This window comes from Chaetura pelagica, unplaced genomic scaffold, assembly GCF_000747805.2.
Source record: "Chaetura pelagica isolate M959 unplaced genomic scaffold, ChaPel_1.0 scaffold328, whole genome shotgun sequence".
Classification (NCBI taxonomy): Eukaryota; Metazoa; Chordata; class Aves; order Apodiformes; family Apodidae; genus Chaetura; species Chaetura pelagica.
The window spans coordinates 2251589-2265871 of NW_009954216.1; the positions used below are offsets into that span (position 1 = coordinate 2251589).

Genomic DNA, 14283 nt, shown 5'->3' on the forward strand with positions numbered 1-14283 from the left:
CAGCAGGTAGTCATTCCTGGCCTTGGTGCACTTCAGCTTGTTCTCAGAGTATTTGGCTTGTCTCTGAAAAAGCAAAATACAGTCTCAGAGCCCAAACTGGATGCTACTTTCAGAGCTTCCCCTACCGCAGGGCCCCACAGCACCCGCGGCCTGTGTGTGACGTGTTAATTAATACAATTTGGTATCGGGTACGGAAACAGGCACCCTTGCCAGGATGGAGGAGCTCACATCTGAACACCCCTGGTACCATCAGCCAGTGCACCACAAGCACATTCTGCTCAGATGCACCCAGTGCATCCTGAGCCCAGCTGCTCCTCCTTCATCTCTGCATTCGTGGAGCTTTTGGCATCAAAATTAAGAGGGCCAAGTTTTCCTCCCAGATACGCTGACACACATTTGGACTTGCTCCAGATTTATGCAGCTGTATCGAAGTGGAATCTGGCCCAGAGGCCCAGGCTACAAAATTTAAAACAGGTCCCAGAATTCCAAACTCTGTAGGAGAGCAGATGTGCTCAGACTGGGGGCGTTTGCTCAGGCAGATCACTGCTCTACAGGTTTAGTACAGAAGATTAACCCTTCACAGCAGCATGCTGCTAGACAACATCCCAGTGCTGGGTCAACACACAAGCAAACATGTCCTGGTTGAGGAAGTCACTGTTTTTTATCCACAAATAACAGAAAAATTACACTTTTGGAGATCCTGAGAACTCGGGTGATTTGCTGAAGCTGGAATGCAGTCAACTGCTTTGACTAGCAAAGCCAGCTACAAGCTGCACTTCAGCTCCCAGACAGTCTGCGGAGGAAGAGACACTTATTTTATATACCCAACCCTTTTTTTGCCTGCCCCAAGCCCATGACTGAAGGCACCCTGAGACAGCTGCCGTGCATTGTTGAAAGCACTTTCTTTAAATATAGGTAAGTCATGAACCAGCCACAGTCCCTCCAGAGCAGGGTCCCACCTCTGCATCAGAAAACACGGTAGAGCCGAACCCTCCAGCCCGCAGGGAACCCCAGCCTGGCTCCCCCTCCCTCCCTGCCACCCACCTTCTCCTTCATCTTCTCAATCTTCTTGACGGAGCTGCGCCGCTGAGGCCTGTCCTCGTGCCGCAGCAGGTTCACGCTGATGTCCCCAGACTTGTTGAACTGCTTCTCCTCTTGCTTCTCCGCCTCCTTCAGCTTGCTTTCAGCACTGATGCTTTCTGCATGATACATGTGGTAGGTCTTCATCACCTGAGGAAACAGGAGCTTGTGAGTCGCCTGCCCCGTGGTGCACAAGAAGGTGAGAGCCATGGGCAGCGTGGAGAGGTCTCAGCTGTGCTAGGGCTGCCTGAGGCCACTATGACATTAAAGAACAAGATGGGAAGAAAAAGCCCATAAAATGAACCCCATCAATAGCCCTAATTCAAAATAGCACACAGCTGGCCTTAGAACAGTTATCCGCACTCAGGCCCATGGCAGGGACAGGCTGAGATGTGCCTCCAGCACACATCAGTCTTCAAAGAGCACTGGGCATCTTCCCACAGGGAAATGAGAAATAATTTCCAGTGCTTCACAGCTGGGATAAGGGTCTCCATGACAAGAGACTGTGAGGAGGCCACAATCAACCTGAAGTCACTTTTGACTCAACCTTTCTGTTCCTAGACTTGAACTTGCTAAGACAGTCCCTCAGCAGAACCCATCTTGGAGGTGGAGGAGCTGCAAGGTCCAAGCAGAAATGGAGTTCGTCTCCTGTTACCACTTAGTTCTCCTCTTGCTGCTGCTGGTAGGCACAGGCAGTGCCAGGGCACAGTGCAGCAACACCAAGTCCTTTCAAATCAAGATTGCCATCAGTCACTCTGGATAGAGGATGCTGATCTGCCAGAAAAACTCCTGCAGGCAAAACTTCTACCACAGCCTTTGCTTTCAGATAGAAAAGCCCAAAGGGCACACTGTGATCATTGTAATGGAGCTGGCAAGAGCAACACATCTGCTCTTCTCTCTTTATGCCTTTAGTCACATTGTCCCACTCCATCAGCTCCCTTCAGGCCTTGGACGTTGTACCTCACATTGCCTTGACAGGGCAGGAGATGCCTGACCCTGCTGGGGACCAGCCCCACAGGCCATGTCTGGGCATGGCCACAGGGACAGGCTCCCCTCGGGGCCCCAGCTCCAAGGGAGGGGAACCCACCAAAGCGGAGTAGCTCTGCACAAGTCTTAATGAAGCAAAGACAGTTTTCCTCAGCTGTGGTTGTCGGCAGGAACCAGGAGTGTTTGACTTGGACGTCGTTGGGCTCAAACACATGATCTCTCCTCTTGCCAAGCACAAACGTCAGCTGCAAACCAGCTCCAAACGCCGCATGGAAGCCTGCACAGTGTGCCATCACTGGAGATACAGTTTCAGGCAACTGCAAGGAACAGTAAGCAGAGGCTTCTGCCTTGTTTCTGAGCTGCTTTCTTACAAAATCCTGCAAATTCTAACACAGATTCAAGCTGCATACTTCAAACTGCAGTTTCTGCAGTGAACATCACAGGTAACACACAAAACTGAATTTCTGCATTTTTTCCTACGGAGAAAGACTAGAGGGCTTTGCTGAGCCCTCCTCATCTTCCCTGTCTCCATCTTCTTGTGAAAGACTCAAGAGTGAAAAAGAAAAGCCCTGCACTTCGGAGCAGTCAGGCAGGAGTGGGAGAGGTTCCCCAGCACCCAGAGACCATAACACAAGGTGTCAGGAAAGTCCCATGACTGCACAGTGGTCCCAGTGGTACAACTGCTGGGAAATCCAAAGTTGTGGGAAGGTTACCTGACCAGAAAAACTTCAGCACAACTCAGGTTGTCTCCCTCCCCCATGGCTGTGCCACTGCTGCTGCCCCTTTTCCCATTGACTCCAGCATCTCCTGTGGCTGCAAGGAGGACCCCACTGTACAGAGCTCCACAACACAAGCCAAGCCCAGTACCTCTGCAAGGCTCTTACTGATTTATTTGCTAATGACCAGAGAAGCTTCCCCTAACAAAGGCTCCTATTCCTCCTCTGTAATTTATCCCTGCTTGAACCTGAAAAGGTAACATGGGAGCCAGGTTCAAAACTTCTCTAAAGTCCCTTTAACAAACTACAAAGGATCTAATGTGATCACACTAAAATATTTTCCCTCAACTTCAGCATCCATTTTGCTGAAGCCTTAAACAGCTCCCTGTGTCAACTGCGTTCCTCTTCAGCTGCCAAGCAGCACAGCTTGTGCTTGGAAATTCAGGGGATCTTTCTCTTTGGTTTAATATCTGCCTTAATTTTGAAAAGGGACTACCTGCACTGCAGCACTCAGCCCTTGAGCCGCAATTCCCTGGTGCCTTCTTGGCACTTGCAGTCAAGTCACACTGTCCCTGCCTCACACTCTTGTCACAAAGAAAAACTGCCACAGCTGCGTCCCTCGGATCTCTTCTGCAAATAAGTTAATTAGCTGCAGTGGAGGGAGAAAAATATGTTCTAATGTTCATTAGTTATTTAACAACACAAGTTGTGTTTTCCAGTATTAATAAGGCGTTCTGGATAGAGGCCATTGCCAAAACACTGGCCATAAATGGCACTGTTTGCTGCCTTCAGCTAGAAGTGCTTTGTATTTCTGAACAGCTCATCCTTATGGTTCTGGCCCAGCAGAAGAGCCAGATCAGAAGAAAGGTGACCCATGTTAAGTACAGGCTTGGGCCCCTGAAGCTGACACCAAAAGAGCAGCCAAACAGAGAGGCAGAGATGAGCTTGGCCACAGGAGGGGCCTGCTGAAGAGCTCGGCCCCTCCTCTTTGGATGGAGCCTCTGGCACCACCCAAGAGACACCCTGAGAGACCCAGCACAGTGATGGACACCAACCTCCAGCTTCCTGGTCTTGTAAGAAAGCATGAAAGCAACCCTGTTCCTTTGGGAGTGTTTCTGCAGGGTGACAGAGCCAGCACTAGTGTGTCCCCCGTGTGACACACTCAGTTCTACAGACACTGGCAGAAAACACCTGCTGGCCAGGGAGGTACAGCCTCCCCATCCAGCTCTCCCGATGGAAAGGGGACATTTCATCCAGCCAGTTCAAGTCCTGTTACACAGGCAAGGATGACTTATTATTTTTAACCCAGGCAGTGTATCTGTAGGTACTTTTAATGAATACAATTCCTTTCACACTTACTAATCCCTCTTCCGTATCACCTTGTGGCAAAGACTCCAAGAAAGGAACCTGTGAGCAGAGGAACACAAAACCTCCTGCCTTTAGGGACTTGGCATCTGTCTGCTGGAGTCTGTATGCAGGAATCAAAAGAATGAAGCTGGCTTTAATTCACAGCTGAATTACTTCTGTACAGAACTGTTCATGAGCCACTCCTACTTTAGAATGAAAATTATCCACTTCCTTTTTAATTAAAAATCAGCATGGGTTTTGGGCTTAGTTCTTTCCACACAGAGTCCACAGAGTGACTTGCATCAGAACAGCAACCAGGCTGAATTTAAAATCAATTTAGTTATTTTGGCTGAAGTTTGAGACAGTGAATGCCTGAGAAGCCTGTAAAAAATTATATAGTTTCCACACAGTGCCCAGAATTCCCCTCTGGAAGGCTTAAAAAGCAGCCTGGCCAGGGCACAGATGTACTATGGATACAGGGCTTGGCCACAGGCAAGACAAACGACTTCCTTGCACTGACAGGAGACAAATGAGGTTTCACAAGAGCAGCTGGGTGTCCTCTGAGCCTGCAGCCCTGGCTCTGTACCTCTGCTCTGGCAGCAGCCACAGCTATTGAGCACGGTGCTCCCAGGTACCCAATATGTGACAATGAACACACCAACATCAGGTCAGTCCTGAGGATGTCCCAAGCCACCACCAGACACTGGATCAACCTGCGAGCCAAGGATGCAATTGAGTCTTTCACCTGATGTCTCAAGGACAGAAAACTCTTGATGGAGGAGAGCTGGTTTGCACTGCATAGAGTTAAGATGATTGTGGCTGCTTTTCGTTCATGCTTCACCATCGTTTCTGCAACAAGCTTGTCCCTTCTCTGCTCCTTCCCAGCAGATGACACAGTTGGTTTGTTATCTTAGCAGCAGGGCCAGCTCAAAGAAAACACAAAGCTCCTCCAGCCATTCGTCTGTTTCACCACTCAAACACACTCTGCTCAGCATGTGGGAGCAAAGCACCAAAAGGAGGAAAATCTCAGCTCCAGTGCAGATGAGTTTTGCCACAGACTCAGTGGGAGTAAAATTGCTGTCCCTGCTCTTTCTTTGGCCAACTGCATCCACTCCAGGCTTCTGCACACTTCTGATCCTCAAACTGACCTAACCACATCCCTCAGGTGATGCTCCTGTCCTGTGTCTGGGTTCTGAGTACACTGGTCCATAGGTATTAAGGTCAGCCCAGTCCTTGTTAGTCTTTTTGTTTTGCACCTGTCACACTTCTGTTCTAATTAATCTTAATTAGTCACCATCAGTAACACAGCTTGTGACATTCAGCCATCAACAACACACTCCCAAATCTCACATAGGCTTTTTAATCCAACCTGGCTGTCCACCCACACTGCAGGTCTCACAAGAACTGCATCCTTCAACAACTAATGCAGAAACAAACCTGTTAAGATAAGATTTATGGCAGAAATTTCAAATAATATAATTCATGTTCTGTTTTTTAGGCCTGTTCTTCAAAAAGGCAGACTAAAATGACTGTTTAGGAATAAACCTACTGCAGTGTTATTTATGTACCAGTAACAGATACAACCTAAGAAAGGAAATATATCCCCTCAATTTTCCAACACAAGACAGACTTTATATTGCTTTGTTGATCCTAAACCACAAATAAAATAAAAACTACAACCGCTACAGGGCAAGAGGCAGAAGTGACACAAAGACTTTTACTGCCCTACTATGAAAACCTGCTTGAAGAGCAATGTCCTGAATAACAGCAAACAAATTCACCTGGAGGCACAGAGACAGCTCTGCTACCAAAGTGCTCCCCAGAGCAGGGAGATGAAGCTGAGCACACAGGAGCCAAAAGTTCTCTGCACTCCTCAGCAGAAGATCATGTTCAGTCATCACCAACAAGCCAACAGACTCACACGAGAAGATCAGTTTCAGCCACAAATTAGTACTGCCAATTACAAGCACAACTTCTGAGCCATTAATGCATGGTAGAAATCAACAACCAAGTGAAAAATTGAAAGGGGCCTAAAGGCAACAAGGTGTGAAAGGCCAGGCAGGTGAGAGCGTCACAGACACCAGGGATCACAGCGGATCATGCCCAGAACATTTATGCTGAAGTGAAGCAGCCAGAACAGTCCCCGCCTGCGGCAGCCACAGAGCCCCTTCACGGCCCCTGGGAAACCCTCCTCTGCTGCCCTCAAACCTGGTGAAGGGTGAAACACTCCCAGCAAGTGCAAGAGGAGCAAACGGGCTGTAGGGCAGAGGGAGAAGCAGCCTCCTCCTGCCACCAAAACGCTGAGCAGGCACTCGGTGCCAGCAAGTGACAGCGCCGGCGCTGCCCCGCAACACAGAGAGGACACGGGCAGCATCAGCTCATCACTCACCGTGTAGAGCTCGTTGGTGACTTTCAGGAGCTCTTCATGCATCTGTAAGCCAATCTCCTTACTCTGGAAGACAAAAAAGAAGAAGAGTTTACACCCATCAAGCAGAGAACAAACCCCAGTACCGTCTCTCAGGCCTGCAGGGTTTCTCTTCTCTCTTTTCAGGCCAGGGGAGCAGGTGGACCTTGGCAGCACAACCGGCTTCTGGTAATGCCCATCTTAAGCACCTCCTGCCCCCTCAACTTCCCTGCCAAACACAAGACTTGCCATTCTTTGCTCTGCAGTGGAGTTAACCAAAGCATGTACATGTGAAGTCTAGATATTATTTTAAAAAACAGAACAGCCCCACAGCACGAGAAATGCCCCAAGAGTATTTACACAGCTTCAGAAATCCTGTCTAATAATCTTCCTGCTCTGGGAGCTGAAAAGACCTCAATGACAGGGCTGCCAATCCATAGCTGGGCTCCATTTTTTCCATTTCTAAACATTAAAACCAAAATACAGTTACTTCCTCTTCCACTCTGTCTGTGACACTGAAGTTTAAAAGCATTACTGGCATTTTTATTTAATTTAATTTTCTATAAATCCTTAACAAAATAAAATGCATAATTCTAAACGTGAGCACACCCAGTACAGCAAATACTTGAGCTATTTCAGAATTGCTGTATTTTCATTTGAGGTCTATGTTTGAAACCCAGGTTGAGTGATCTATGGACAGAGACCATGACGAGGAACATCACACAATTTATTTATCCTGCAAACACCCAGGGATGAATCTGGACTTACAAACAGCATCACTTTGCCCTTCCTCCAGCAGCATTTATCTCCAGCCCACAGTCAACCCGTGGCCTGGTTCTAACCTGTAGCACTCCCTCCCATTTTGGGGACTTGATTCACTTATATGTGCATTCTGCAGTCATACAGTGTCACCTGTCAATCTATTTGGATTTGACAGATTTATTAGAGATACCTGTTGCTATATTTGCCATTTCCAATCAACTTTAGTATTTCCAAATGCTGATGAGCAGGGCTCCCTAGCCCCAAGCACTTCAGGCTTTAGGTTCACCCTGACCATGACCTGCTCTCCCCAGTTTGTCTTCAGTAGCTCATTTTCACTCTTCTGCCCCAACTGAACCAAAGTCTCTCTCAAAAAGAACATCATATTATGAAATGGCTACACCACAGTTATATAAGAAGGTTTCCAATTGCACAACCACAACAACCAAAGCTCAGCAGGATTAGGACAAAGCTCCCCATGCCTGCAGCCACTCATGGCATCTTCCTCCCTCCACCCCCACCCGCTGCAATCCAGTTGTCTGTATTTTCATTTCTCTTGCCAGGTAGGATGAAGTAGATCCAAGGACCACCCCCTACAGCATGGACATGGCATTGCATGGGGGAGGCCAGGAGTGGGGGAGCTGCTGAACATTTCAGGTTGGCTGCAGATCAAGTCTGCTCCTACTCAGAAATCCAGCTGCTGGATGCTACAGCAGATGTGCACACACCACTTTCCTGCCTCCCTTGTAATTACACCCCACAGCTCTCTGTAGAATCTTCCTGGCTAGGAAACAATTATTATAGCTTGAAGATGTGTTTAAACTAAGTATAGACACCCTCTCTCCTCCACAAAAAAATAACCAGAACAACAAGCAGTTTCTTTCAGATTTCCTCAAATAACTCGATGCATTTTTGTGCACACAGGGAAAAAAAAACCCAAACATCTCATCAGCTTCTGGGCTGGTTGGCCAAAGAAACCTAGGACACAGAGAGGTCTTCTAATTAAAGCTAACTGGACAATTTGCATACTTGAGAAGCTTAACCTTAGATTATTAAAAGTTATAATTGAATGCAAAGAGCAAAGCAAGGACTCCACAGAGCCAAAGCACCCCCCATCCAGTGAATATCCAGTAATTAAAGTCTATCTGTGAATTGGTGTCAGGGTATTTGGAACAGACCCCCCTGGACTGATGCATACTGCTCCCTTTCTCATGTGTGCGAGGTGCCAAGAAGATGCCAATTAGCAGAAGGTGCTAAGTACCCCCAGCCATCTGGAAACCTTGTCTGCTGGAAACCCCAGACCCCTCCGCTCCCGCCAGTGCTGGCAGTCACTAGCTGGTCTCAAAAATCTGACTTGCTAATAGGCAGCAGAGCCATTAACAGCATGAATCCCTCCCAGTTACACCTACAATGTGAGTTACTTCAATCAGGGTGTGCAAGTGGGGCTCTTTGACCCCAGAGGCTCAAGGCTGCTGGGGGTCAGAGCCACAAATAGCCCCCCAAGCTGCCCCTGCTGCTGTGGAGCCACAGCCTGGACCCCAAACTGAGCTCCCCAAGGCACAGGAGGTGGGATGTGGTGGGGGCAATGGCCCCAAGTCAGCTGCAGCTCCTGCCTCTGCCCTGGGCTTCCTGTGTGGCAGAAGGGAAGTCCACAAAGCTGTAATTTTCAAACCTAATTTTAGGCTCCTAAATAGAGCAACACAAAACATCTCAGTTGTGGGCAGAGCGTGGTCCCGTGAGTCACCCCAACACAGGCGACAACAGGCGGGTACGTTTCAAGACCTGGATGCTCAGACACCACACACCAAACACCCTGCATCCTGTTGCTGGAGACCAAAGTGGTCTTTGGCACCGCCCAAAGTCTCCCAAGAGGTCCTCTCCCAAGAGGGCAACATCCAGCCTCATGGTGCTGGGGCCTCTTGCAGATGCAGGCAGGAAGCTGAAGGACTCACCTCTCCTCCCAGTTTTGCTGCCTCCCCTTATTCTAACAGAAAAATTGCATTTGTGTGTTTATGGGAGAGAAAGCCAAAGCCTGATTCCAATCCCCTGGTACCATCCACAAAACCCAAACTCCAATTTAGCCACTTGCTTTATGCCTTCCATGCCTCCTAAAAACCACAGCTGCTCACTGGGATAGCGACAGCCTCAGTTTAGCAGGTTTATTACAATTCTTGCTGCTGCAGAAGTAAGGGGAAGAACCAATTTGGACTACTGGCAACGAAGAATGCTTATTGTAGAGACAAAGAAAAGAGCTCCCTTCCAGACAGACACCACTTCTTCATTAAATCTCCATCCAGGGCACTGCAGTATGGGGCATAATTAAATTCACTGTCACGGAACATAATTAAATCTCACACTGGGGAATAGTGCTGCACAGTTATTTCGGACTAGCAATGCTCTGTCTCAAACATATAATTTCCTGTATTCCATTCTGAGAAGAAGCAGCAAACTTATTTCTGCCAGAGCAGGAGGTAAAAGAGAAGACAGGACCTGCCTGGCAAGGGGCTGGCAGTGCATCCCCCACCTGGGTTTGCCTGTGCCAGGAGGACGAGCTGTGGGACTTCATGGTGACAGGGGCTGGCTCTGACAGCAGGTCAAGTCAGGTCTGCACTGACACATCACAGCATCTCTGTTTATTGCCTGCCTATTAGCAACACTAACACTTGCCTTGATAATCTCTCCCTGTGCCAGGAACGTGACTCACACTGGAAGCTCCAGGGAAATTTGTCCAATTGAGTTTTCTTCCTTTACTTTCCTCATCAGCAGGGCCTGCTGGAGCAGGGAGGAGGCTGGGCTACTTGTCTCCATTGCATGGGTGAAGCTGCAGGCTGGAGATGCTTGGCCAGAGGACACTGGTCTCCCCACACTTCCCACTGAGCTCCTCAACCTGCCTGTAGGTTCCCCCACAGCACCCCAGGATACCCCTAAATATGGGCACAACTCTGGAGTCACTAGTGGGACACCATTCCTCACCCAAGAGAGCAGCACTATCTCCAGGCCCTAAATTGCTCCTGGGAAAGAGGAGACAATACCCAAGAGGCCACACACTCCCTGCCTTTCATATTTGTGAGCCCTGCTCACCTCACCACATCACTGTCAGTGTCCAGGGCTGGCAGCAAGCAAAGAAGACCCCCCAAAGTCACCCCCAGAGCCAGTCCTGGGGCAGCCGTGCTGCAAAGACAGGAAGAGCTGGAGAGTCAAACCCAATTTCCACTCTTGATTTCCTGCAGCTCTGTGTCCCTCCCCAAACCACCCACCTTTCAAGCCATGTGGGACACTGGGAAGACTGAAAGGAGGAGCTGCAGGCTGAGCCACCACTGAAATGAAGCCACCCAGAGCTGCTCTGAACCACATTCAGCCTTAGGCTCTTCACAGCAGCCTCAGAAAGCTTCCCCTGCCTTGGTCTGCCACTCCCAGCAATTGTGGATGCTTCCCTGATGGAAAACAACTGTGAGACCCAGCATGCTGCAGTAAACAAAATGAGAGAAACAGCGACAGTTTCCATGGCCTTCCTTGGCCCCAGGGTGGTCTGCAATGCCACACCAGCAGGAAGCCACCTGAGCACACTGCATAGCACCAGGACAGTCAAACCCACCCATCCCAGGCAGGCATCAGCACAGAGCAGAGGGCATTCCCAACACACCCATTCCAGAACACCCACCTCTCCACCCAAGTCCAGAGAACAGGCTCAAATACACGGCAGAAGGCTGAAGGGAAAAAGATGCACCCTGTCTTCATGGCCCATTTTTAACTGTGCTGACCACGTGCCACAGAGGTACCCACACCTGTTTTAACCAGCAACACCCTGGCAGGCCTGAGGCAAATATCTGTCTCTCTCTTTCAGCCTGGATCTACAGCTCCTGATCTCCAGATGACATTGTGTCTGACTCAAAAATCTCACCGCAGAAACTGATTACCCCACTCTGGAGAGCTGCAGGCTGGAGATGCTTGGCCAGAGGACACTGGTCTCCCCACACTTCCCACTGAGCTCCTCAACCTGCCTGTAGGTTCCCCCACAGCACCCCAGGATACCCCTAAATATGGGCACAACTCTGGAGTCACTAGTGGGACACCATTCCTCACCCAAGAGAGCAGCACTATCTCCAGGCCCTAAATTGCTCCTGGGAAAGAGGAGACAATACCCAAGAGGCCACACACTCCCTGCCTTTCATATTTGTGAGCCCTGCTCACCTCACCACATCACTGTCAGTGTCCAGGGCTGGCAGCAAGCAAAGAAGACCCCCCAAAGTCACCCCCAGAGCCAGTCCTGGGGCAGCCGTGCTGCAAAGACAGGAAGAGCTGGAGAGTCAAACCCAATTTCCACTCTTGATTTCCTGCAGCTCTGTGTCCCTCCCCAAACCACCCACCTTTCAAGCCATGTGGGACACTGGGAAGACTGAAAGGAGGAGCTGCAGGCTGAGCCACCACTGAAATGAAGCCACCCAGAGCTGCTCTGAACCACATTCAGCCCTAGGCTCTTCACAGCAGCCTCAGAAAGCTTCCCCTGCCTTGGTCTGCCACTCCCAGCAATTGTGGATGCTTCCCTGATGGAAAACAACTGTGAGACCCAGCATGCTGCAGTAAACAAAATGAGAGAAACAGCGACAGTTTCCATGGCCTTCCTTGGCCCCAGGGTGGTCTGCAATGCCACACCAGCAGGAAGCCACCTGAGCACACTGCATAGCACCAGGACAGTCAAACCCACCCATCCCAGGCAGGCATCAGCACAGAGCAGAGGGCATTCCCAACACACCCATTCCAGAACACCCACCTCTCCACCCAAGTCCAGAGAACAGGCTCAAATACACGGCAGAAGGCTGAAGGGAAAAAGATGCACCCTGTCTTCATGGCCCATTTTTAACTGTGCTGACCACGTGCCACAGAGGTACCCACACCTGTTTTAACCAGCAACACCCTGGCAGGCCTGAGGCAAATATCTGTCTCTCTCTTTCAGCCTGGATCTACAGCTCCTGATCTCCAGATGACATTGTGTCTGACTCAAAAATCTCACCGCAGAAACTGATTACCCCACTCTGGAGAATGGCAGTTCCTGTGAAGCAAGAAGCCATACCCACTAGAGGTCAATTGCCCTTTGTCGCTTCAACTGCAACCAGGTGGTGCAACAAGTAAATTATATCACTACTGGGTCTTTCCATAAAACCACTGAGACACATTTAATAACACTGTGGGCTCCTCCTTCACCATCACAGCAGCACAGCCCCCAGCCTCAGCATGGCTAGTGAGAAACACTGGCCTTGGGCCCCCAGGCTCCAGCAAATTCCCACTATGAGAACTGTCATGTATATGCAGCCCAGCTGCAGATTAGAGGGTCACAGAAGCAGGGCCAGGTGTCAGGAACACACCTCACCTACACTGCCATTCCCGCTCTCCCGTCACCCACACCAGGGATGCAGTTGGTGTTCTCAACCATAGCAATATGTTGAATACTGAGAATTTCACTTGGTCTACCTCAGTATAGTTTTTGCTGTCTAGAGCTCAAACTCCTCTCTCCTTTTCTCATTAAGTTGTGACATGTGCCTCTAAGAAAAGTCTTGTTACCCTTCTCTGCTTTTTATAATGTTGACCTTTTTGTACCTCTTCAGGCTTCTGGAGGGAGGAGTGTGCAAAGTTTTGCCAAAGTCCACAACATGCTTCTTTCTCAGACTAAAATGCAAGGATGGATCCTCACTGAGCACAACTCTGCCATTACCTTTTTAAAGAGCCTGATGACGTCCTCACTGATCTGTGACAGCCGGACAATGACATTGTTCATGAAGATGTCATTCAGGGTGGCATGATCTCTGCTCTCTCGCCGGGTCTGTGTCAGAACCAGATACCAGCAGTTCACAGGGGAAAGGAGGTGCTGGTCTTTCCTAGGGAATTGTAAAAATATTTTTTTAAAAAAATCAAAAAGGTCAAGTGGACAAGCCCAAAAGGCATGTCACCTTCCAGGTGCTGGCCCAGAGCTGCTGCCCCAGCTGGGCTGACGGTGCCACCCAGGCTCAGACACCCGATGACCACAGCCACACCTCCCCCTGGGTGCAGCAAAGGTGCTAAAATATCACCACCAACACAGAAACTCCCAGGCTAAATATTACACACAAGGGCTTCAACCAAGCCAAGGAATTCCCATTCTTTGACCCAAGCTGCTCTCTCCCACAGCTCTGTCCTTATTTACCAGCCTCCCACAGCTGCCGGTGGCAGGACAGAGATTTCTGTGCAGAGGAGATGGATGCTCTGATGACTCCGGGCACAGCCCTGTGCTTCACTCAACACACACATACATGGATCTTTGTGTGTAATCTACCCTACAGAGCTTCTGCCTGACTTTGACTTCTTGGGGCACCCTGTGTGCTTTCTGGTCCTCTGCTCCATGCCTGTGCCATCAGAAGCTGTGGGTTGCAAGACGCCAGTTTGTGATACTGCAGGAACACAAAATGTTCTGCATCCAATGTTACCATGAATTGTCTGTGCACAATCTGAATGCACCTATGTATGTTGAATATTTACAATGGTAGCTTCCTGTGAGTGGCAGTAGGCATGAGGGGGTGACCTGAGGAGCCCCCAGGAGCCAGGCAGCACCCACAGAGCAAGCTTGTTCCCACCAGCTCTGCTGGGCAAGACCCTGCTGAGGGGCATCCCCAGACCCTGACTCACCTGGAAGCCAGGGGGAGGTCAGAAAAAGTCTCTTTTGAGGGAAATTACAGCAAACATTTCACACTTGATTAGAGCTTCATTAATTTGGACACATTCCATCTCAACACAGAGAGGCATGCACTGCTCTTCATATATTGGCCACATGTGGACAAACACTTCTAGAAATGACAACTGAAACAAAACATATCCTGCTGTCCAACTGAGACCCTTTGAGATAGATCATGATACCAGGGCTAGTGCAGCCCACCTCACCACTGAGCCCACAGAGAGACAGGCACAGTGACTTCAGAAAGTCTCTGTGTGCACATACAGACAAAACAACAGCACGTGAGA

General features: G+C 49.5%; 1 protein-coding gene across 1 annotated transcript in view; it reads right to left on the reverse strand.

The window, feature by feature from the left end:
• SRGAP3 (SLIT-ROBO Rho GTPase activating protein 3) overlaps positions 1–14283 on the reverse strand; it is a 44779-nt gene that overhangs the window by 28436 nt on the left and 2060 nt on the right. The window contains exons 2-5 of the mRNA XM_010003356.1: positions 13004–13166; positions 6520–6582; positions 1045–1230; positions 5–63 (exon numbers count right to left, since the gene is read on the reverse strand). Coding sequence (XP_010001658.1) covers positions 5–63; positions 1045–1230; positions 6520–6582; positions 13004–13066 — 371 coding nt within the window. The 5' untranslated portion in view covers positions 13067–13166. The remainder of the gene's footprint in view (positions 1–4; positions 64–1044; positions 1231–6519; positions 6583–13003; positions 13167–14283) is intronic.